The sequence below is a fragment of the Antennarius striatus genome, chromosome 2 (assembly GCF_040054535.1).
Source record: "Antennarius striatus isolate MH-2024 chromosome 2, ASM4005453v1, whole genome shotgun sequence".
In the NCBI taxonomy this organism is placed as follows: Eukaryota; Metazoa; Chordata; class Actinopteri; order Lophiiformes; family Antennariidae; genus Antennarius; species Antennarius striatus.
The window spans coordinates 25298986-25322327 of NC_090777.1; the positions used below are offsets into that span (position 1 = coordinate 25298986).

General features: G+C 46.4%; 3 protein-coding genes and 1 long non-coding RNA gene across 7 annotated transcripts in view; 3 read left to right on the forward strand and 1 right to left on the reverse strand.

The window, feature by feature from the left end:
• On the forward strand, positions 1-11496 carry bcas1 (brain enriched myelin associated protein 1). Of its 4 annotated transcripts, none has more exons than XM_068304176.1 (14): positions 1-134; positions 243-333; positions 547-631; positions 1476-1768; positions 7147-7317; positions 8056-8115; positions 8274-8309; positions 8491-8706; positions 9196-9246; positions 9342-9407; positions 9558-9593; positions 10083-10205; positions 10279-10497; positions 10748-11496. In XM_068304176.1, exons 2-14 carry the CDS (start codon positions 295-297, stop codon positions 10829-10831), a joined length of 1479 nt encoding a protein of 492 aa, XP_068160277.1. In that variant the 5' UTR covers positions 1-134; positions 243-294; the 3' UTR covers positions 10832-11496. The 4 variants fall into 4 exon arrangements, with proteins under 4 accessions (XP_068160277.1, XP_068160285.1, XP_068160294.1 ...); XM_068304184.1 differs by having other exon boundaries at positions 9196-9237; XM_068304193.1 differs by having other exon boundaries at positions 1476-1738.
• On the forward strand, positions 1779-5733 carry LOC137587621 (uncharacterized). The gene is made up of 2 exons (XM_068304163.1): positions 1779-5466; positions 5585-5733. Exons 1-2 carry the CDS (start codon positions 3556-3558, stop codon positions 5597-5599), a joined length of 1926 nt encoding a protein of 641 aa, XP_068160264.1. The 5' UTR covers positions 1779-3555; the 3' UTR covers positions 5600-5733.
• Positions 11492-23342, reverse strand: part of LOC137587650 (uncharacterized) — a 17584-nt gene continuing 5733 nt past the window's right edge. The window contains exons 3-5 of the long non-coding RNA XR_011033954.1: positions 20368-20418; positions 19628-19834; positions 11492-11617 (exon numbers count right to left, since the gene is read on the reverse strand). This is a non-coding gene — a long non-coding RNA (uncharacterized lncRNA). The remainder of the gene's footprint in view (positions 11618-19627; positions 19835-20367; positions 20419-23342) is intronic.
• Positions 16161-19262, forward strand: znf217 (zinc finger protein 217). Its single transcript, XM_068335812.1, has 4 exons — positions 16161-17433; positions 17589-17696; positions 17772-19070; positions 19150-19262. Exons 1-4 carry the CDS (start codon positions 16161-16163, stop codon positions 19260-19262), a joined length of 2793 nt encoding a protein of 930 aa, XP_068191913.1.

The window sequence follows — 23342 nt, forward strand, 5'->3', positions numbered from 1 at the left end:
CATTTTAAAGCACACATAAAATAACCTGTTAACAATAGGCTATAAACAGTTGGTGCAGGAACCAGTGACACACCTTTATATTTTCTTTTTCTCCAGGAGGATACAACTTGTCTGGATTGCAAAAGAGAAATACGGTAAGATATTGAAATAGATGCTTAAACATGGGATCAGCATGTTAGAAGAGAGAAAAAGGTCGGTCGTGTCTTTATTATTATTATTCTTTATTATTTCATTACATTCAGGCGAATTTGACGTTCCAAAAAAAGCCCGACTCTTGGTCTTCGACTGCTAAAAATGGGAAACGAAAGTTCCACCAGCAAAGACGTGACTCAGGTAAAATTACACTAACTACACGACACGCCTGTAAAACTGCACAAACTCTGCAGACACACAATCCGCTTTAAGGCACGCATGGAGAATTGGGTTCTGGAACACAAAGGTGTGGGAACATGCTGGATTGTTCACGGGTTCTTCAGCAGAACCAGTTTCTCTTTCAAAGTGCTGATGTCCTCAGAGACTAATATCATGATACGTCATATTCTCTAGCTGGAGAAGATTCCTGAAAATCATGGAAATGGATCAGTGAAAGGCATCTCTGTGGGCATCACATCGAAAGAACTGGACACAGACGGTACGCCACGGCTTCTTTATGGGAAAATAATGTAAACAAGTGTGGATGAGTCAGAACCAGCATGATCGTTCCAAATCTATCATATGATCCATCCTTTGGACTCTTAAAGCTCTGCAAACAACCTAACTACCAGCTGGTCTCCGGTTGGAACAATGTAAACTAGAGGTGTGGACTAGCTTAGGAGAATCCACTCCAGAACCTGTCCGGGTTTGTTCCGCTGCAGCGACGGGAACGCTGAAGCAATCCCAGCGGAGCTTGAGTTTGCCTAAGCGCGAGTGTTGACACAGGAGATAAACTTCATGTCACTTTCTCTGTGACTAGCCCATGTTTGCTTCACGGAGTGTTACTCCGACTCCGATCATGCCTGCAAAGAATTCTGGCAATGTTTCCTAAAGCAGCAGCGAAAACTTTTCACCAATCTGTGAGAATTTAGACAGAAGGTATTTAGTGATTTAAAGATGCGTCTGTCGCAACAACAGATTAGTGGTTGGTGGTTAGATGACAAGAGTTTGGGATGGGGTGTATTTTTGACATCACTTACTATCAGTTACTATCATGTGACATTTCAGGTTAGATGTGGCGTCCCTCAGGCCCAAAACTCTTTCACCTACAATAAAATCTGTCTGGTATTTAAAATGTCCATTTATTGATGGTTGTGGATGTGATTTAAAAACAATTTTGCGTCATAAATATGTATTTTTAAAGGTTTTAGGAAATCAGAAAGTAAAGAATATTAAGTATTCCTTCTTTTTTAAGCACTGAATTTGTAGAAATTGTTTGGATATTTGTTCCATTTTGTGTTTGAGTTTACCGTCTTGATTATAGCTTCTTCTTTTTGTTACAGCTAACATTGATGTTGATGGCCAGAAAAATGGCGGCCCCCCCTTGGCAAACCCTTCCACAGAATCGACCGATATGGGTTATGTGGTCATCGGAACGGACTGCCAGACTGTCGACGCTCCGGTTATCCCCGAAGCCCTTGAAGTCGTCGTCCCGAAGGAAGAAGTTAAGAAAGTTCCTTTGTTCAACAAGATGTTCAAGAAGAAAACAGAACCTCCAATGGAAGTTAAGAAAGAACCGGAGACTTCAAATGAAGACCAGACAGATGTAAGTGTTCCCGCTTCTGATCCAGAACTGGTGAGTCAATCTTCACCCTAACCCTAGGCCTAACCCTAACCCTTACCTAAACCTAACCCTAATACTAACCTTAACACTAAGCCTAACCCTGACAACAAGCCCATCAATGAGCTGATCCGTGTTCAACTCCTCTGCTGCTCAAACGATCTGATTATACGACACCAAAGCCATCTCTTAGGACAGTTTGTATACTTTAAATATTAATTACATCAGTTTTAATCATATCTGAGGATTGAAAACAAAGACGTCAGAGGAGGATTAACACCGGTTGCTGTTTAATGGGAGATGTTGACTGAAGGAGAAAGTGGGAATCTTAATCTTCAGTGTTTTTGCTCTAATCTGTAAAACAATCCACCTGTGAATCACCTCCAATAACCTTAAATACATTGTCTTTTATTAATCCACTCCATAATTATACAGCAAAAAACACTAACAAAATAACTTCTGCAATCACAAAGTCGTCAAATCACTGAGACCAAAGAACCGAAAACATTTGAACAAAACTGGAACAGCAGTCCTGCAGTAAATCCGACCTGAACCAAACTCTGTTGTTCTTTAACATACACCCATCTAGATTTGACACCTTCCAATAAAGTTCGACAAGTTCTTGTGACATCACAGTTTTCTCAGGAAGTATTATGGAGCAGTTTCTTCAGTAACAGTCTTCTTAACAGTCTGAGGTCTTCATTCTATTCATATATCTTTATTCCTGCTAGAATAAACACTCTTTAATAGTACTTGTGCTTCTTTAGATCTGAGTATGTGGCGTCCATCATTTCGTCACACGAGAGGACCCGTTTCATTAGTCCGTCTTGGAAGAGATCGGTCCCAGGGAGGTTAGGGTTTCCGGTTGCCTTTGATGAAAGCCTTTGCATGGTCCAGTCTTATATTTGTAGGTGCAAACTGTTAACAGTTTTTCAAGCGTTCCTGAGTCCATGTAGTAAAATGCCTCGTGGAACCTTTGTCACTTTTGAAGGTCCTGGCATTCAGAGCTTTATCCTTGCCGTGCATGCAGATATTTCATCAGAGATTCTGAGCTATTTGCAGACGGATTAGTGAACTTCATCCAGTCTTTGCTCGGGAATGACAGCGCTCTTCCAGGATGTTCCTTTCTTACAATCACGAGACGATCTCCTGTTACCTGTGAACCTGTTTACCAATGAGAGGGTAACATCAGAACAATGTTCCAAGTCTTTTTCTGCCCCTTCCTAAACTTTTTTGAGATGCTTGAGGCATAAAATCAGAATATTAATCATTGAACATTTTGGGGCGGCCGTATCTCAGTCTACTGGGTCTTGGGCTGGGGACCGGAGGGTGGTCAGTTCGAGACGTGTAGACTGAAATGTTTGCAGTGTGAACTGGCAGTGGGGAGGTGCCAGTTCACTTCCTGAGCACTGCCATGAACCCTTGAGCGAGACATCCCCTTACAGTTGCTTCTTTGGGGCACACCACTAGGGAGCTGCCTGCCGCTCTACCTTTCACTATTGCATGCTTACCGGTCCCTTGTGTATGTGTTCAAGGGCCTGTACACAAATATATATAGGAGTGTGAATAGTCTAGGAGTGGAAAAAAACATTTCCCTAAGGGGATCATTAAAGGTTGTTTCTTTGTCTTAAGACATTACACAGAGCGGAGGTTAATCAAGTTTATCAACTTCACTGAGTCATTGACATCTTGTTGATAGCAAAGTCAAAAAGTGGAACAACATCATGACCTTACTGGATTTACTGCAGGAATGCTGATGTGTTACTTTGATCAAACACAAACTGTATGTGGCCTAAACCTGAATGTTGGTTTTCACGATCAAGGACTCCAGTCAGGATGAAGCCTTTATCATGATCATCGCCAATCATCGCCAACGAGTTGAAACGTCAACGCAAACGGACACAAAGAGTGAAGCACATATTTCAACACAAACTGAAGATGACAACGACGACGACAACGATTGTGATTATGATGATGATGATGTAACCACTAGTAGTGAGGGATGGTTGGAAGAGGACCCTGCAGCCATCATTGAAGACTTTTCACAGAGTGCATCCCTTATTGTCCACATTGATGGGGTAGCACATGGGATACCTTCAGACTACCAGACAAAGGAGCTCATCACTAATGACCTGCTCACTTTTGATAACCATATATACGAGAATAAAATGTTTAGAGCAGGACCAGTGGAAGTTACCAACTGGAGGAGCGAGAACAGCAGTGCGAATGAAAGCGAGCCAGAAGTTGGTGCTAGATGTTACCAGAACAAACCCATCAGAGGTGAAACTCCTGTGGAAGAGCGCGACGATCAGGAAAGCATGCCGCTGGCGATGTATTCCGGCTTTCCCAAAGTGGTGATCGACTGTGTCGAGGCCGTTTTCGCTGACGTTTTCGACTTCATGGACTTCACCCCAGTAAACAAGTCCAAGCCAAGTGGAGATAAAGTAAACACTGAAGACAATGGGAAAGAAACTGAAGACAGGTCAGCTGATAAGGCGCTGAGGGAATTTACTGAACCTGAGTCCGATGAAGATGTGTATGAGGAGGTGGCGTTTAGAGAGGAGCAGGCAGCGTTTAGGGACAATTTTAAAATCAAATATGTCAGAAACTACCAGAAGGAGCATATGAGTGGATCAGAGTCAGCGGTGACAACCGGATCTCACCCAATCACATCCGCCGAAACAGCCTCAGAGGAAAACGACAAGGAGGAGATCTCATTGGACAACTATTCCAGCCTTCCCAAGGTGGTGGCAGATTGTTTCGAGGCAGTTTTCGCCGGTGTTTCTGAATCCTCTTTTGATGACAGTTATGAGCTCAGTTTAGATGGAGTAATAACTGAGGACAACGGTGAGGAGCCAAGAGACGTATTAGCTGAAACATCAGAACCTGCGATGAATGGCGTACCTCCTCATGCCAGCAATGTCATTTCTTCCCTAGATGAAAAGTTAGTTAATATAGCGATGGAAGCAACCCCGGAGGCTGTTTGGGAGGCGCCAACTCCTACAGTTGCAAACCAGGACTTGATTGTTGTAGAACATTCTATCCCTGTTGAAACCGTTGAGGAGGAATCAGCCCATGAAGAGGTCCCTGTTGATGTTGCTGCTGAGGATGTACCAGGAAACCAGGAGGAATATATCATCATAGGGGATGCTTCCAGTGAGCCTATTAGCTGTCAGGGACCTTCTGAAGACATGTTAAAGTCTCCTGAGGATGACATCATGCATGAGTCCATTCCTCAAGTTAGAAGTGATGTGATAGCCGGTGTGGAAGAAGCACAGCCACACCCTTTCATTGGGGGAGATGATACTGACGTGGAAATGGCCATTGATGCACTCTGTCAAGAATTTTGCAACACCACCAATCAAGGTCATGAGTGTGCTAACAACTTCCTATTGGAGGAAGATGTGAGTGCTACAACAATTGTGTTCCTTTACGGAGAAAAAAAAGAAAGGTTTCTGACACCAGAAGGGCCGGGAAAAAAGGAGAAGAAAGAAGAAAATGTTTGCAATTCAAATGAAACTGAAGCAGTGGCAAGAAACCAGAAAGCAGAGTCCGAGCCAGACGTTCCAGTCCAGGAGAAGCCCGTCGAGGAGACCATCACCCCAGCTGACATGCCTCTGCAAGATCCTGATAAAGATGCCGTGGAAGACCATACTAGATCGAGTCCTGTCGTTTCTCAGGACCCTGATCCCCAAGAGCCTCAAGTACCATGGGTAATCCTCCAAGCAACTAAATATGAAATTAGACCACAGATAAAACAGGAAACAGAAGCTGCTGCAGGTGTTTCACGTGATGTTGACCAGAGTGCTGAAGTTTGTCAAACTATTTCAGATCAAATGGTGGTGAATCCTGTCGATGATGTCCGACAGACCGTTGCAGTGGAAACCAGCACAGAAGAATGTGACCTCATGACCTTTGAGGAGGTCACAACAGAGGTCATCGTAGAACCTAGTGCTTCAGTCCAGGAGGAATTCGTAAAGAAGAGCATTGCCCCAGAGGTGGACGGCGTGGAACAAACTGGATTTGCCGTGGTGATCCCTGAGGCAACGGACAACGTCACCAAAGAGACATTAAATGAAAATGTGAATTCAGTAAATGTTTTAGCAACTATTGACCAGAAATGTAATCATTCGTCAAACTCCACTGTAGATAAAATTATAGAGAAGTATGTTGAAGTTTTTTTTGTAATGAATGTTGAAGAAATGACAGAAGACACTATGGCTGAGTGGGATGTTGTGACCTCAGAGGAGGTCACACCAGGAACCACTGCAGACCCAGAGCCTTATGTTTCAGACCAAGAACACCTGCTAGAGAGCAATGTCACCTCAGCTGAAACATCAGTGGAAGATGCTGATGAATGGGAAGCAGAAGTGCTGGCGGTCACCAACGAGACATCCAAGAATGATGCTCCAGAAGAGACAAGAAATGAAAATGTTGATTCTTTAGATGATTCTCAAGACAGCTCTTCAGATGAGCTCGTGGTTGAGACCACGGCAGAAGAAATACTCACAGATGAATGTAATCTCCTGTCCATGGGGGAGGTAATACCAGAGGTCGCTGCGGGGAGTAAACCCGAGGAGAGGTCAAAGATGGACTCAACGGATCCAACGCAACTTGCAGAATCTCCAGCAGATGCCAGCGACGCCGGTTCAGACATGGATGATCTACGCGTTCGGTTGTACTCGGCTTGTGTGTCAGTGGTTGAAGAATCAGCTTTCAGGCTGGAGGACCTTAATGTGTCTTCGCTGGGTCATCGTGTTATTGTTATTATTCATGTTACCAAAGGGGCGGGGCAGCAGGAAACCGTCAGAGCTGTCTGACTTTTTTATTTGTCATTATGTGGTTAATGTGGTACAGCAATAATCAATGCATTACATGATGAATATGATGTTTAAACAATGCAAGTCACCTCTGTTTTCATAGACGTCATCCATACAATAATCATATTACACAGTACTTTTGTAAATAAAATCAAAACTACCTCTTTGAAGGGCTGGAGACTTATTTATTCATTATTTCTTTGGTTTCGTTGGTCTTAGTGCTTAGAGAGGAATTTATAATTTTAATCGGGCCACATTACAATTATAATCAACACTCACTAAAAGTGATCTTTACATCAAGACCCGTCATTTCTGTACTGAAGTCCTTTCGCCATCAACACACAGCGAGGACCGTTCTAAAGGACATAACTCTCACACATAGTTGAATATCAATGAGGGGGGGGACACTCACACATTAATAAAAGGGTGATTGTTGGCAGTTCCCCGAGTAGGCAGAGGCATGGTTGGAATTGTGCTCCCATCTCAATGCTGCGATTAAGACTCACTGCTTGCATTTCAACGCTGTTGCTCTAACATCATTCTCAAAGCCTAACTCTCTGTGATGGTGTGTAGGACACAGCTAGCCAAAAGCAAGCGTCACAATCTCTAGCCGAGCCACAAAGCGAGACTGTAGAGCCGGAACCACGAGCGGAATCAGCTCCCGACACAACCCATCCACCTGTGGACCAACAAGAGGAAAGCATCCTAGAAGAGAATCCAGTTATGAACTTCTTCAAAACTCTAGTAAGTTTCCCAACCGGTGACCCGGGGCTGTTCTTTGATATTTACCTGTATTTCAGTTAAAACTGGATCGTTTGGGGTAAATCTTTTATTTCAGAACCGTTTTAAAGAAAAGTTCATAAACTGTACCCAGGCCTTAAAAAGGAAGTCTGTGCTTCCTCCTTTCTGTCTTGAACTTTCAAACTAAACATTCAAACTAAATTCAACAGTGAAGATGTGTTTCCATCGGTTTGCTGTGTCATTCCTCTAATTCTCGGGGTAAGAGGATCATAACTTCATCTACATTAAAATAAAGCCTGGTGGGAGAACATGCAACAAGTAGCTATTGTACTTCCTCTTGACTGTGTCGTCTCTGGCAGCTCATGCTGTTTTAAAGAGCTACCATTACCCTAGCGCCATGCTAATAAGTCTTTGGACATACGGGAATGTGGTTGCCTATTGTTCCAGCCTCGGCGTGAGCTCACAAGGGAGGCCTGTGCGGTCGGACGTTGGGGTTCGTGAGGACGGAGCGAGGGCAGGCCTACGCCGTCTCCGCAGCACAATGGCGGTCACAATGACAGCGCATGCACTGTCAGGGTCCTGTGTAGCCTCAGTGAGCGCTCATAAAGGCCAATGTCTGCACTCATGAAAGGCTTCTGTTGGACTTCAGGAAACATCACGGCTCAGAAATGATAGAAAACACAACGCGATTGAGACGTGAAGGATTCCAGTGACTGGAGGTTGTTTCCCTTCCCTCCACAGGTGACTCCAACTAAAACCACCAAAAAGGAAACCGATGCTCCTGCAGCAGCAAAAGACCAGGTGAGAAGGAAGCTCTGCTTCACCTGGCAACAGATTGAACCACTGATTGGCCATGGGGGTAGGGGAAGGCATCAGAGAACACGCGGTTACAGCTTTGGTTACTGTCTGCTTCAGATTAACTTGATCTTTAACTACTTCCTGTTTCTGTTACCAACTAGTCCCAGAAGGAGAAACAACCGTCGGCGACGACCACCGTGAGTACTTCAATTATTTTCATTTGATGTCCTGATTGTTTGAGAAATCATATATTTACACTGATGTATTCAGGTACACGACATTTAAAACACACTGTTTGGTTGTTAGGTTAGATCGTCTCATACCTAGAATTTAGCAGCGCTCTGATTATTTTCTCTGATTATTTTCTCTCTCGGATAGGTCGCACAGGTGTCCGAGCCGCCGGCCGCACCCAGAGGAATGTCCGTCCCGCCGCCACCTCCTCCAGAACCACCAAAGATAGAAGTCAAAGCAGAGCTGGCCGCCAGACCCTCAAAACCGACGCCGAAAGATGAACCGAAAGCTGCCGCAAAGGAACCCGAGTCCTCCAGAGCAAAATCAGCCAAAGACACTCTGAACAAATTTTTCCGTCCTAAGGTAAAACCACAGATCATTATGGGATGGGTCAGCCAGGTGAAGATGAATGTGCTGGAGGTCAGGGCATCCAAAGACAAGACCACATGAGGGAGTCTTTAAACTCACCCAGAATAAGGTTTTGTGGCGCTGAACAAAATGGCCTCTGATTGGCTCCAAAGATTCAACCACAGCTGATCAATCAGAAATCAATCCTGAATGAATGAGAATGAATGACAGATAGTCATCTTCTCATTGAGAACGTCACCTCTTTGGGTTTCCTTTCATCGCTAACGACACATTCCTTCACAGAAAAGAACGAAGTAGCGCTAGAAGGAGGTACAATATTCACCACTCCGGTGCGTTCAGGGAATATCGTTTATTCCAGCTTCAAGACCCAGTCAGTAAAGCCTCCCCCAGTGCGACGGGTTTTTTATAGCAGACCTGCTGGGTTCAGTGAATCAAAGCGGTTTTTCAGTTGTTTCTCTTCAGAATAAAATCTTTGCCCTGCAGGTGACAGCAGTGGACTGGTCAGCACCAGGTGTAGACGTCCAGGTAAACCAGGTGTGGGTTTGTCTCTGTCAGCAAGAGGAATAATCATCATCTCCACCTTCTTGGTTAGGTTTACTGTAAGTTCTGACCCATCTCCTTCTGCTCAGAGTGAGAAACCCACTGCAGCTCATGAGGCAGCCGAGGAGGCGGATCAGCCAATAGTAGAAGAGCAGGTAAACCAACAGGAAGCAGCAAGTGGTCTAGAACACGACGTTTAAACTGGTTCCCACCAGTTTGATGTGATCTATCGTGTCAGAGTGCAGAGCATCATTTAGAGCATTTAGAACATTTCATCAATTTAAAGTCACGTCTCTTCTTTGTAGCTGACGGAGGAACAACACCCAGAGCAGGAAGAGGAGGTAAACCGAAGGGAACACAGGGGCACCCTGGGAAATAAAGGGATTCACTTCCTGACCAGGATTCCTCTCATGTCTGATCAGTATTAGCCAGCTGTTAGCTTAGCTTAGCTTAGCGTGAATGCTAACCGAGCCAGAGGGGTAAAAAAACCTGCCTCCAAGCAGAAGCTCAGAAGTTAAAGGATTACATGACTTTGATGAACCTTTTGGGTTTTACGTCCAGTTCTTGTTCAACACGTTAAAGACATGAATGTTTCTGTATCCCGGAGGTGAAGACGTTTATTTCTCCTCATCTTTTCTTTCTTCTCCGACGGTGTGGGTTTCTCTCTTTCCAGAGATTCGGGTCTTGCATTCTTAAATCTGCACGATGTCTCTCTGATTCTTCACTCTTCCTCCTCCTCTTCCCAGGTGGCAGGTCCCGCCCAACATTTATCAGCCTCAGGAACTAAAATCTGACTTTGTGTGCGTTATTCTCCTCTTGTCTGACAACAGAAGGTGGACCCCTCTAAGACCGGTACCTTGGAGGCCGCTCCGAAGCCCGAACCTCCGCCACCAGTCCCGGAGGAGAAGAAAACTCCCTCAAAATCCGCCTTTCTGTCTCTCTTCAAGCCTAAAGTGAGGATCAGACGTCTTTGAACGTTCAAACACGTGCAGGTGAACGTAAAGCTGAATATCAACTTCTTTCCAGGCCGCGGACCCTAGCAAGCCGGCCCCCCCGCCGGCCCCAGCAGCAGAGGCAGCACCGACACCCAAAGCCAAGGAGGAGCCAAAAGCTGCAGCCAAGTCCCCGGAGGTGGTCGCAGTCCACAAAACGGACTCTGCTGTCCCCCAAGCTGGAGAGGACGCCGGCCCCGCACCCAAGCAACTGGAAAAGAAAAACTCCGTAAAGAAATTCTTCCAAGCTCTGGTGAGCTCCTCCCCAACCTGTCCACTAGGAGGCAGCAGCGCCTGATGACGTGACCCAAGGTCCTAAAGAAGGGATAGGGATGTTTGGTTTCATGACACCTCCCCCAGGGGTTAAAGCCATGCAGGTTAATTTACAAGAGGTGTTTGTGGGGTTAGAAACTGTCCCCATAGAGACTTTAAAGCAGGTAAATCTGTAAAAGCTGAGACGTGACATAATGTAAAGGTGATCATTTCTCCTCCTTCCCTTCCAGGGTCAGAGACGTAGCTCTACAGACGCGGGGGTCCAAACGGACCCCGCCGCCGTGGGCCCCGCGGCAACCGAGAAGACCAAATGAAAGCCGAGAACCGACCCTGAAGTTCTCCCTGTACAGACGCCCCCGTCTCTCCTCCGCTCTCACCTACTCTTCCTCCTTATCGGCTCCTCTTCACCCCCCCCCCATGAAACGACTTTAACTCCTTTCTTTGCCGTTGTGTAGAAGTTAGAGGACAGGCGCTAACAGCATGTGAACAGCGGGGACAGAGGCGAGCAGCACAAACGCTGACAGGTAGATCGACTCTTCGGCAGACAATTTAAAGTGACTTCAGGAAGTGCCACGCCCCGCGTCGATTGGCTGGTTAAAAGCTTTACGCCATCGTCTTCACGGCTCAGAGAGAATCACGCAGTCGTGGAAAAAAAAAAAAGACGTTCATAGATATTATACTGGAAATTGAGGAGTACGGTTATATAACTAAATGCACTTATAACTGCTTTACCGTCATGTCAGCTACATGTAGATTAAAGCACACGTATGTATCTAACAGCATGTATGGGCTCATTTGGGGAATCACAATCCGGCGTGAGCAGGGCGCCGGCAGCCGCCAGCTGCTCTCTCACAGCATCGTTTTCCTGTCATGTAACGGAAGTCATGTTTGTCACGTGTGTCACGTGTCTCATGTGTAACACCAACATGTGTGTGTGTGTGTGTGTCACCTGTAAGACAATAAACCTGTTCACCTGTTACCTGCTCTTCGTCGGCGAGTGGTTCTTCGAAACCGTCGGGCGCGGAGGGATGACATCACCGCTTCTGGATGATGACATCACACACCAGCTCACAGCAAGAAGGTCCTGGGTTCACATCCACCTGAGCCAAACGTGATCCAACACCACAGGAGACGTATTTTTAAATTCAAACAAGAGACACACAAGTCAGAATAGGTCCAGGAAAATATGATGCACACTTACAAAAGCCCCCCACCCACCAAAAAAAGCTTCTATTGTTTACTTATTTACACAATATGACTTATTTACTGTCAATAAAGTTTTCTTTTCATAACAGGGGACACACCTTAGATTTAAAACATGTCCACAAAAAAAAGCCACTGATTGGTCGGCTGAAGGAAGGCCTCAGACCTCCTGTTACCTCTGATGACATAACAGAAGGTCCTGGGGGGGGGGTGTTTTAGGTGACACCATCTCAGATCACATACATGTTCATCCACACAAGTGAAGGACGTCTAAACCGAAAAACCACAAGACTTCAATCGGATGTCACCAGAGGCACTTTTACAATCACGTGTTCAATTCATAATCAATCAAATATTATCCGCCATTATGATGTCATTTTTTTTAATCAGTCAACCTTTATTTGTGTAGCGCCTAATCACATTAGCAGACATTTCAAATAAGAAAAATATATCATTCATTCATTACAGGATGCCTCTCCAGTTTACGTGTGTGTGTGTGTGTGTGTGTGTGTGTGTGTGTGTGTGTGTGTGTGTGTGTGTGTGTGTGTGTGTGTGTGTGTGTGTGTGTGAGCCAGACTGAGAGGAGTGGGGGAGGCCTGCTCTCAGCGCTGATGTGAATCGCGGCGCTCCTGAGAGAGGAGCAGTGAAAAAAGAAAGGAAGTTCAGCTCTGATAACCAATCAATACCTGATCAATACAAGAAACAATACAATAATAATAATGATGGTAAACAATAGAATCAATAACAGATATAAAATCAACTGGAGTGTTGGTTCAATCGGATCAATAAAGCATCGATGAACGTGTTTCCAGACAAGCAGCTTCAGACCGTTTAATCCCAGGGATGATCGGGGAATAATCCGGGAACGGGACGCTGTCCCTGACGACCAAACCGCCCTCCACTGGGAAACGAGATAAATGTGGTAATGGATCAGCTGACCTGAGTCCTATCAGGTCATCAATCTGCCGAATATTTAATGAGGCATTCAAACAGACGGCTGTTGATCAGAGGATAGGATTGATCCAATCAGAGACTGGAACAGGCCGTCCAGGGAATGACGTTTTAAATAAAGTTTGATCGGAAAAACACACTTCTATGTCATCACATATTACACGTGTGTTACCGCCGTTTGTTCGCAGCAGCAGGATGTGATTTAAGATCGCTTGACGGTTCCAGAACGGGGTTCTAGTGACCCAGTGGGGGGTCAGGGGAGGGGGGGGTCGGCCGTCCCCCTGGTTGTGCTCCAGACATGTTGGACGTTATCATATCATCCTGAGGCTTCACACCTCCTGATTGATGCTATTTCACTGAGCCTTTGTGGCAGCAGGACAAAGGGCGTGACTGGGGGGGGGGGGAGGCCTTGGCCGTCACGTGATCTGATTAGCATACTGGATTCGCTGGTGTGACTGGATCTGAGCTGAGGCTCCATCACAAAGTTCAACATTTTTTACCTGATCCCCCACCCCTTCAGACAGGCCGGAGGCGCCCGCTGATGAACCTGCAGAACCGAACCTCCCCCTGAACCTTTGAAATCTCTGCTGATGTGATTAAGCGCTGTACAAATAAAGGTTGATTGATTGAATGATGGATGACTTTCATCTGACTTTCATGAACAAATCAAATCTTTCTCCTGAACACAAAACGTCATCCGCTTCCACTGAGAACAAAACTCATGGCGAGTGACATTTTACATTTCTGAAATGTTTGAAATATTTTATGTATTCCATCCATCCATCCATCCATCCATCCATCCATCTATCTATCCATCCATCATCTCACACCGGAAGTGATAGTTGGAATCGGGACTTGGACGTGAAACCGGAAGGAACCGGTGGTGGCCCCGGTCAGCTTCTGATTGAACACAAATCGATCACGTGACACACAATAACGCACCAAAGGTCCCAGCAGCAGCAGCCACACACACACACACACACACACACACACACACACACACACTGCGCATCGGGATCACGTGACCCCACCCTATGTGCTTTTTTGAGGTTGGCGTGCACGCGCTCCCGTCCCCCCTTTTTTTTTTTTGGGAGAGGAGTTGGGAGGAGCGCGCATCGCGACGCAACAGCTGCGCGGAGAACGAGCCGCGGATCAGAACCCAGACGACCCACGTTCAAACAATTGACCGGCTGAGCCCCACCCGGGTGGTGTCGGTGTTGTTTGGTGAGTGTGTGTGTCCCCCCCCCCCCCCCACAGGTGGCTCCAACACAACACACACTTTTCTCGCGGTGAACGCGGAATCCGTGACCCGGCTCGCAGGTCACGGCTCTGCGGGAAGCTGCTTTTGCGTGACGAGGTGGGGGGGGGGGGAGTGGATTAAGTTTCACAAGGTGTGTGCGTGGGCGCAACGCACCTTTTGAAGAAAACCCAGGCTCCTGTCTGGAGTTTGGCGACACTGATCAATCAGAGTGAAGCTGATTGATTATTTGATTATTGATGAGTGGCTCCAAACAAGCCTCGGTATTATAATAACGAGCGCAGATAGATCAATAAAGCCTTGTTATTATGCTCGTATAGTGATGTAATAACCCCTCCCCTCAACTCCCACCCCCACTACCCATCACACCCGAGGTGAGCCCTCCGGCCCCGCCCTCGGCTTCAACGTTAACGTCCGTTAACCGGGGCGGCCGTGGGTAACAAGCGTTCACTTGGGTTCACACGCAGCGTGGACACAAGCCCGGAGCTCACCTGGAGTCACAACCAAAAGTTCACCTCAGGTTCCACTTAACTTCCACTTCCACTCAGGCATCAGCTGACCGAGGCCCAGCTGGGTTCCGACTGAAGGAGAGGAGGTGAGTACCCGCAGGTCGCTCCGTGATCGATCGGTGATTGAGGAAACAGCCGGAGCCGCTCGGAGCCGTTTGGAGTGTCGAACGTGATTTAGTGTCTGTGTGTTTTTTCACACCTGGTTTGTGTACCTCAAGTTTGGCCTGAGTTGAGGAAGGAATCTCTAACGAGCTGGGGGGTGGGTGGGGGTGGGTGATCTGGGTCCAGGCCATGATATAAATGATAATCTCTTTAGTAGTATTTGTTATCAGGTTGATAAACACATTATTTCTAATCAATGGCACCATTAGTTGTAACTTCAACCTTTAATCTCTGCCTGGGATCTTTTTTTAGAACTCACAAACTCAAAGTAAACTGTCTGCATCCTAGTTTCGGCCCATTTTAGGATCGATATGTAAATATTCCTGTAGTTTGAATGGATGGCCTTCACGAATGAATGAAACAGTCGTGTTCTGAGCGGATAAGTTCAGACAATAACTTCTGTATATTCCACATTTCATATTATTAGTAACGTTTGTGTATTTCACTGTGGAGACATCCTGTAAATCTCTAATGTTTATAATGGATATATCTTGTTCCTATTTAATATAAAACTATTATTCTTGATATTCTATCTCTTCTATCCCTAATTTAAATTCTTAGTTTCATCCTTCATCTCTTTTTTTTTAAAATCATGACATTTTGATTTGGACGCTTAAAATATAAGTGGAGTCCCTGAGCCATTTGCTGGGCTTAAAGTTCTTTTTCCACGACCAATATTTTTACAAAAAGTTGTTTGTCCTTGACATACATTTCAAAATTTTACACATTAAATATTGAAAATTTGGATATATCTGAATAAAAAAGTAAACACATGTCCCTCATTTAAAAAACAAACTTGTTTGTATGTCTTGAATGCTGCTGCAACATGTGATCAATAAAGTCTATATCTATCTATCCATCTATGTCTATCTAAAAAAATTCAGGTTTAGTTATGAGGTGGATTTTTCCACAGGTCAGTGTTTGTTGGGGGGAGAGGTAACTTGATGTAAATTGGTGGTAGTGGTAGGTGTTTGATGGGGGGAGGGTGGTGGGTGGATATGGAGCCGGCAGCTGTCCCTTTGAGAATTGAAGATGTCCTGATTTGTCTATTATGACCTCATCTAAGCCCTCTATGTATATTGTAATGGCATCTCAATAGAGCTGTGGGGGTGAGGGCGGTGGTCTACAGACCCACGTCCGTAGCGTCATTAACCTGGGCTCCAGTGAAACTGAAAATGCTAATTGGTTACAACAAACCTATCAGGCAACCCATTACTGCCCTTTGAACTGCTGAAGATCTTAACGATGGTCGACGCCCCCAGACCTCTTTAATACCCTAACCCCCCCCTAGCAGTTGGTTACAACTGAAGAAACCTCAGAAGTTAAAGGACTTCAAAGCTCAGTTGCTTCAGATTCCACCTCAAGGACACATTGGGTATTTAGTGGTCGCCAGAGGAAGTCAGTCAACAGCACTGCTAGACAGATGGACTTCTTGTTTCAGCACGGGGGAAAGGTTCTGGTGTTTTAACTGGTTTATCCGCTGAGTCACGGGTGCGAAAGATGTTTCTGCCTTTGGTTGCAGGTTCCTAATCATCCAGGCAGTGAGTCCAGTAGAGGACGATGCCCTCCCAGTCCCTGCTGCCCCGTGTGAAGAGTCCAGACGGACCTACACAGGATAATCTCTTCAAGAACATGTCCAGTATCCCAGATCCGGGCACCAGCATGACTCCGCACGCCACTTCAGAAAGCGAGCCGGCAGGTTGTATGTTCTGTGACCGGACCTTTACCCATCCGGACGAGCTGGGCCCCCACGTGTTGACTGAGCACCCCACCACTTTCTTTGAACCTGCTGTGCTTCGGGTAGACGCAGAATTTAGATTCCCAGGAGAGAGACCGCCGTCCAAACCGATCAGCCCCACCGTCGAAAAAGAGGAGGTCCTCAGCTGCATCATATGCGGTCAGGTCACGCAGGACGCCGGCGAGCTGGAGACCCACATGAGGAAGCACAAGGACTACTTCACCTACTGCTGCAAAATCTGCGGGCGGAGGTTCAGGGAGCCGTGGTTCCTCAAGAACCACATGAAAAAGCACGGAAAAACAAAGAGCATGTCTCAAAAAGACTCCGAGCCCCCGGCCACCATCAATGGCGTTGTCCTGGAGCCCTCAGAGCCTGTAGTCACACTTTACAAAATGTGCATGGTTTGCGGGTTCTTCTTCCCTGACCACGACACGCTGGTCGAACATAGTAAAGTACACAATCGAGAGGCGGAGCCCAGCAGAGATGGAGGCGAGGAGAACCTGGATAGCGACACTCAGTCTGGTGATGCCCAGGAAACGTTTCTTCAAGGTATGGGACTCCTGTCTCGCTCCACAGGAAGTAGTTCCCAACCAAAGAGATCATCAAAATGGATTCCTCAGCTGGATCCCATCACCACATATCAGGCCTGGCAGGTGGCCACAAAAGGAAAGGTAGCAGTCAGCAACAACACAACCAAAGATGTCAGCCAGGAGGGCAGCACAGATTGTGAAGGAAGTGGCTCTGACAAGGACGAGTTGAATAATAATCCTTCTGAGAGCCAAAAAGACAAAAACCCCAAAGAAGCTCTGGGAAGAGAACTCCGGTCTCAGGCGGTGGTGGAACCTCAGCAGAGTTCTCTGATGGAGAAAGAAAAGGAGAAAGATAGGCCAACCACCTGTGAGGAATGTCAGCGGACCTTCAGGACCTACCATCAGTTGGTTCTCCACTCCAGGATCCACAAGCGTGAGCGAGGGGGCGAGGAGACTCCCACTATTGCTGAGGGGAAGCTGTCAAGAGTGTCTTCACTGGAGCCCCCAGAGGAAGGTCCAGAGGAAGGCCTGGAGGAGTCATCATCAACGGAAAGCCTGGCTATAGGTAAAACTCATTTCATGTTTATTGATCACTGATTCTCCCTCTGTTGTGATCCAGAAGTGAAAGTCAGCAATTGCACCATCTGCTGGTTGAAACATAAATTACATTTGAGGTTCTTTTTTTTTTTCATTATTCGTGCATGTCTGTCTGTTTTGAAGGTGAAGAAGGTTCTTATCGATCCAAAAGCCGATCCAAAGAATGCAGCTACTGCCATAAGTCATTCCGGTCCAGCTACTACCTCACGGTTCACCTGAGGACTCACACAGGTGTGTTGAATAAATTATAGACATTATTCATTCCTTTGGCTTGTGTTCTAATCTGTTTCTGTTGACTGGTTCTAGGTGAGAAACCATTCAAGTGTGTCTACTGCGACTACGCTGCCGCCCAGAAGACGTCCCTGAAATATCACATGGACCGGCGGCACAAGGACCGACCTGCTGTGGAGATTCCCAGCAGACCTGTTCCCCCAGTGATCCCCGTCAGTGATGGAAACGTAGAAAAAGACCAGCCAAATCCTGCTCCAAACACATCTAAAGTCAGTGTTCCGAACGTAGAAGGGTCGTGCACCAGTCCTAAGTCAGAAGTCTCATTTAATGGCATAGAAAACAAACCTGGCAACCCAGTTGTCCAGGTGAAAACAGAGAATGAGGAGTTAGTTTTTGAGTGTGTATCTTTTGAGCTGGGACAGGGGGACCCCGAGGGCCCCTTAAACCTGTCCTTAAACATGTCTGTCGTCCTCTCTTCCGGTCCAGAGCCCGCAAATGCCTCAGTTACCATTCCCTGTCCTTTTTGTCCATTTGAAACCATGTACCCAGAGGTTCTGGTGATCCACACAAAGATCAACCACGAAGACAAGTTAGAACCCCCCCAAAAAAACGTCTTCCAAGGCAACTTGAAGCTAAAACGCTCAACAGGTTGCCCCCCTACTCTGGATGGGAAAGATGTCCCCCCACTCGAGATGATTGGTCGGCGTCATCCACGCAGGACCAAGTCCCCACCTCGTCTCCCCGCAAAGCCAGAAGTCACGACTCCTGTCATCCCACCCCCTAGTTTTCAACCGCCACCTTTTTGTCTCCCAATTGGCGGTGATGTCTGGGAGCCCCAGTGTCAAAGGCCTAACATTAACACACGCCCCAGTCAGGAACCCCCCAAACATTCCGAGCTAGTGAGGAAACCCAACCCAGGAAGTAATGTAGTAGAACGACCAGGCCCCCCAGAGAGAAACGGGATTGGGGAGAGAAGTTACCCAACCAGAAGCAGTGTCATGTGGCAGCCGGATGCCGCCAGGCTGTGTCTGTCCAGTCAGTTCGCCAGTCTCCCCCAGATGGATTTTGGCGAACCTTTGAGCAAGAGGTTAAAATATAATGCGCCTATAGTCAGGGAGGCTGACGGCGGCGAGAAGCCCGTCCTCAGAGGTCCGGTGGTGAACGGAAACGGCAGGATGCCCATGTCAGGGAAGGGTGTGAAAACCCCCTCACAAGGGTCGGCTCCTTCTGACAACTTGGGTTGTCTGGGTGGTTTGGACAACGACTGGGGCATGATGAACTTTCTGCACCCCTACTCACCCAACGACCTGGCATCTCTTTATCACGCCCCCCCACCCCCACCCGGCCACGGAGGACTGGTCAACCCTAAATCTGGTAAGTAGTAGGTTAGCCGGTCCAGACGAGACCTTTCTAGCTGCTTGTTGGAGAGTTAACATGAAGGGTCTTTTCTTAGGGGGCAGAATGGTGCTGTACCAACCCATACACGCTCTGCCCACCCTGCAGATGAGGGCCCCCCCAGCCTTGTTCTCTAATCAACGCTATGGCAGCACTGACAAAAGTACCTAAGGGGGCAGCGAGGTGAAAGGCTGGCAAGCACCTGGAAGCTCCACCAGAACTTCTGAACAGTCCGACCCTGTATTTAGAAAACATTATTAACGCGCTGTTTGAAGAGTTTGAACCGTGCTGCTACCTTATTTTGAAGAACGTTTTTGTTAACCGATTTGAGACTAGTATTTGTGCTTTAGAATGTTGCCTCTCTTAATGTATTTTCAAGAGAAGAAAAGTATTGAATCAACATTTCATATGCTTTAAATGAAATATATATATTTTTTGATGCTCCACTTCGGGGTTTTTTTTTTTTCCAATGTGATGTTCAGATATGTCAGAGCGCCTGAAGTTAACAGTCGAGGGGATAAAATGTAAGAACAAACCTGCCTCTGGTCACTATGAGTCGACGTCCGGGCCACGGAGGCGCCGCCGTGGTCGACCTCATGTTATTTCAGTAACGCTGCCTCAGTCGTCCCGTCGCGATCGGACTGCGTTTGAGTTTTACTACAGGTGTAGGTGTGACTGAGTTGAAGCGGCAGCAGGTGATCCCAACAGTCCACAGGGAACTGTTTCATTTCAGTATGACTGTTCTGTAAATAAAAAAAAGCAGAAACATTTATAACAAAATGTGAACAGGTTTATTCTATAAAGATATTTAGACTCATGAATTTCTGGCTTTTTTTTTGCCACTTTGAAATGTTTAAGTTATTTTCTTTGTATTTCCATATCTTGTATCCTAGTATCTGAAATGTATGTTGGAGATTTTTGCAAAAACGTTTCAATAAAGTGGGACGCCAAACATTCTTGTCGTTTGTTGCCTAGGAAACAGAACATCCAGCACAAAAGGACACAGATGTAGATTCTTAAAATTCACAGTTGGAATAAAAACAAGAGTTTTGGGTTAACGTTTGAAGTTAAGACATCAGAAATCTGGAAGAGATGCATGCTGATTACATTCTATGACATTAAGATAAATCTTTTTTTATAATTGTTTTATTTTAGTTCCAGTCTAGTGAATTCTGAATTCATTATTCCATCTGGCTCAGAAGCAGTGATTTGAACATGACATCTGACAGTAGATCTGAATGGATGGAAGTTTGCAGGAGGTTAAAGGAGAACAAACCTCGGGATGTTTTTCCATCTTCTTCATTGTCGATATTGTTAAGACTCATTCCTGAAACACAAATAAAAAATCTGAACACATAAAAATAATTTTTTCGGCCTCTAAACGCATCATGGAGGGGGAGTCTTACTTTAAACACGTGGTGAATGTTTTTCCTGCCACTGACGCAAATTGGCCACTAGGTGGCAACATTTCCAAAGTCTGGATTGAAAAGCTGCTTCCTGTTGAACAACAGACCTGCTGCAAGCACTTTGTGATCAATCTGTATTAGTGAGCAGGTTGAGGTTGAGTCACAGCTATGATGTTAGCATTAGCACCGAGAAGACCTTAAAACAGCCCCGCCCACCAGGAAGGACATCAAAACGCCCGCGCTGCGCCTTAGCTGCACACCCACATACAAATTGATCAATGATCCTCACAGGTGGTGCCCATCAGCCCTCAAATGCAACACCTGATTGGACACGTCTGATAGGTGTGGTCTGGGGGACGATGGGGGGGTGGGGTGGTGCTTTGACCTGGCGATGGCGTGAGCTCCTCACAAAGGCCTCAACTTGGCTGCTGCAGCTGAACTCCACAAGGAGTCACGCAAAAGTGGCACAACCCATCAGGCCGATGCGTTCTGCAAACGGCAAATTGCAAGGGACAATCTCCAGCACACTGAACACTTAAAACTTTGATTCCACCCCCCCCCTCCCTCCCTTTTTGAGTAGACCACATCTGTTTGCTGTCTGTTCCCCTGGGCCTGCACTGTGTAATCTATTGCATTAGCTCACATTAGTGCATATCGCCCATGGGCCTTGGTAATCACAAACGCAAAATGAGCATTTCACTTAGCATCACCCTCATATTCCCCCCACATTGAGGCAAAGTTAGTGCAAAAAGCAGCGATGACAAGCAGCTCGCCGCCATCAAACCCCCACCCCCCCCGCCGCCGCCGCCGCCCGCCACTCCCCTTCAGGAATGATGCAGGGTTTTCATGTCAGACGTCCCTTTCAGAGGCGAGGAAGCTTTGAGGTTTCTTTCTGTTCACCACCTATTCTGCATGTTTTCCCTCTTTAATTTAGGGGCATAAAGAAACATTCAAATTTGTCCATTTGTGGCAGAAATTTCTCCCGACCTTTACGTCCGTCTTTATCCGTCGCAGATGAATGGCACCGCAGGTCCTCCTTTCATTAAAACCAGAATGACTGCTGGGTTGTTGTTTTTTTAAAGAAACCTAAAAATCATGTTTTACTTGATGAAGTAATGAACGAGATGAAAGGAGACATTCATAACACCGAGCGTCTTCAAGTAAACACTTTAATTAAAAACACAGATTTTTATTGATGATTGCTTTCTTATTTATTTGACCACATCTTACATCTTTGTTCCACCACGCCGTGCATCATTGCTAATTATGGACACAGATTTAGACGAGGACAAGCCCAGAAATTATGGTTCATGCAAATTTGTGTGGAATTTCCTTTTTATCAAAAAAGCTTTGGGCTAAAAATCCGCTTGGAGGTCTTTTGGCTCCTTAGTGCCTTCGTTTCATCGCGTTATGTGTTTAGGTTGTGTGGAGACGCTTGGCGGCCTCTTGTAGCCCAGGATGCAACATTTTATTCTCAGCCGCGCCGCCTCCTATTCCAGTTTTAAAGAAGTTCATGTTTAATAGTTGTGACTGAAGCTTCAGCAATTTCACCGACTTCCCCTCCAGTCGCGGAGCCATCAAACCTCCTGCCTCCCCCTCCTTCTAAAGTAAACTGACTTTCTCTTCCCTTAAGTGCCCCACCACCACCACCCCCCCAACCCCCTCTTATTTTCAGTCCTTTCATCACTCATAATTGTTGCCTCCAGATTGTCAACTTGCATGAATTAGCAATTGGGCCAACAAAGCGGATACGGTCAATTGTTGAACATCCTGTCAGAATCCGAGGCAGAGAGTCTGTTCTGGCTGTGATTGCTCATCATCGTCACCCCGTTCCTCTGAGGAAGAGGAGCCATGTAACGGTTCCCACAAAAAACAGCCCCTGGCCTGAGGAAAGGGATTTGGGTGTCTGGAGACGACGGGGGCCATATGGAGCGGGCGGAGCCAGCGCGGCGCATGTACAGAATAATGGATGACGTGTCATGTTTCATGATGCCGAGGAGCCGTCAGAGACCCGGTTTGAGAGGAAACCAGACGGTTCACGTTCAGCAGAGGTGAACGTCGAGCCCTCGTTGGTTCAGTTGTTTTTGTTTGTTTTTGCGTCAGCATCGATCGATTACATTTCTAAGCACCTTTAAGATCTGGAGCCCGATCTGAACCGATGGCGCTGGAACAGAACCCGTTCTGATAAAGATCAATTTGAAACTGAATGTTTTCACCGAGTGAAGAAATGTAAATTTTAGATCGAAAAAAACCCCAACAACATCCACTTGTTTGCATTTAAATCAACGCGGATGAAAGCATTTAGCTGGTAGCACCTTGGTGTAGCTTCAGAGGTCTTAGCAACATTAGCACTGCGAGCTAAAGCCACATCGGAATCCTATCCGATCTATCTGCTGCTGTGACGACTGGATCGGAATATCACGTGGCTTTCGTCCGACTGAGCGCGCTCGCATCACTGTTACATCATCATTCATCAGCTGTTAGCAGCGGCGGTCAAAAAACCAGATGTGGAGGATCACGGCGACGATGGCGGGAGAAAAAAAGCAGAAAAAAAACCCCCAAAAAAACCTAACAACCGTCCTGCAGCATCCAGGGCTGAGACGACGGCCAAACGTGGAAGAAACCAACGCCTTCACGTCGGAACGCTCAAAGCAGAACAACAGGAAACAAATTTAAAGAAAGAAGAAAACAAAGAGAATTGTGATTTCCATGCCGGATTTGAACGCATCCTCCCATAAAACGTAAAGCTCATAGAGTAACATAAATGTATTGTAAATCCAGAGAATCAATAGCTGGCATTCCGGATGAAGTGTGTGTCACAGAGGGTGAAATCTGCTGCCGTGGT

Bases quoted from the DNA above. Each gene is read 5' to 3' on its own strand.
- LOC137587621 (XM_068304163.1), top strand. From the start codon at position 3,556: ATGTTGGTTTTCACGATCAAGGACTCCAGTCAGGATGAAGCCTTTATC.
- bcas1 (XM_068304176.1), top strand. From the start codon at position 295: ATGGGAAACGAAAGTTCCACCAGCAAAGACGTGACTCAG. The intron at 632-1,475 runs GTACGCCACGGC...TTTTTGTTACAG, and splicing joins GAAAGAACTGGACACAGACG to CTAACATTGATGTTGATGGC. The intron at 9,594-10,082 runs GTAAACCGAAGG...GTCTGACAACAG, and splicing joins ACCCAGAGCAGGAAGAGGAG to AAGGTGGACCCCTCTAAGAC.
- znf217 (XM_068335812.1), top strand. From the start codon at position 16,161: ATGCCCTCCCAGTCCCTGCTGCCCCGTGTGAAGAGTCCAGACGGACCT. The intron at 17,697-17,771 runs GTGTGTTGAATA...GACTGGTTCTAG, and splicing joins TCACCTGAGGACTCACACAG to GTGAGAAACCATTCAAGTGT. The intron at 19,071-19,149 runs GTAAGTAGTAGG...GTCTTTTCTTAG, and splicing joins ACTGGTCAACCCTAAATCTG to GGGGCAGAATGGTGCTGTAC.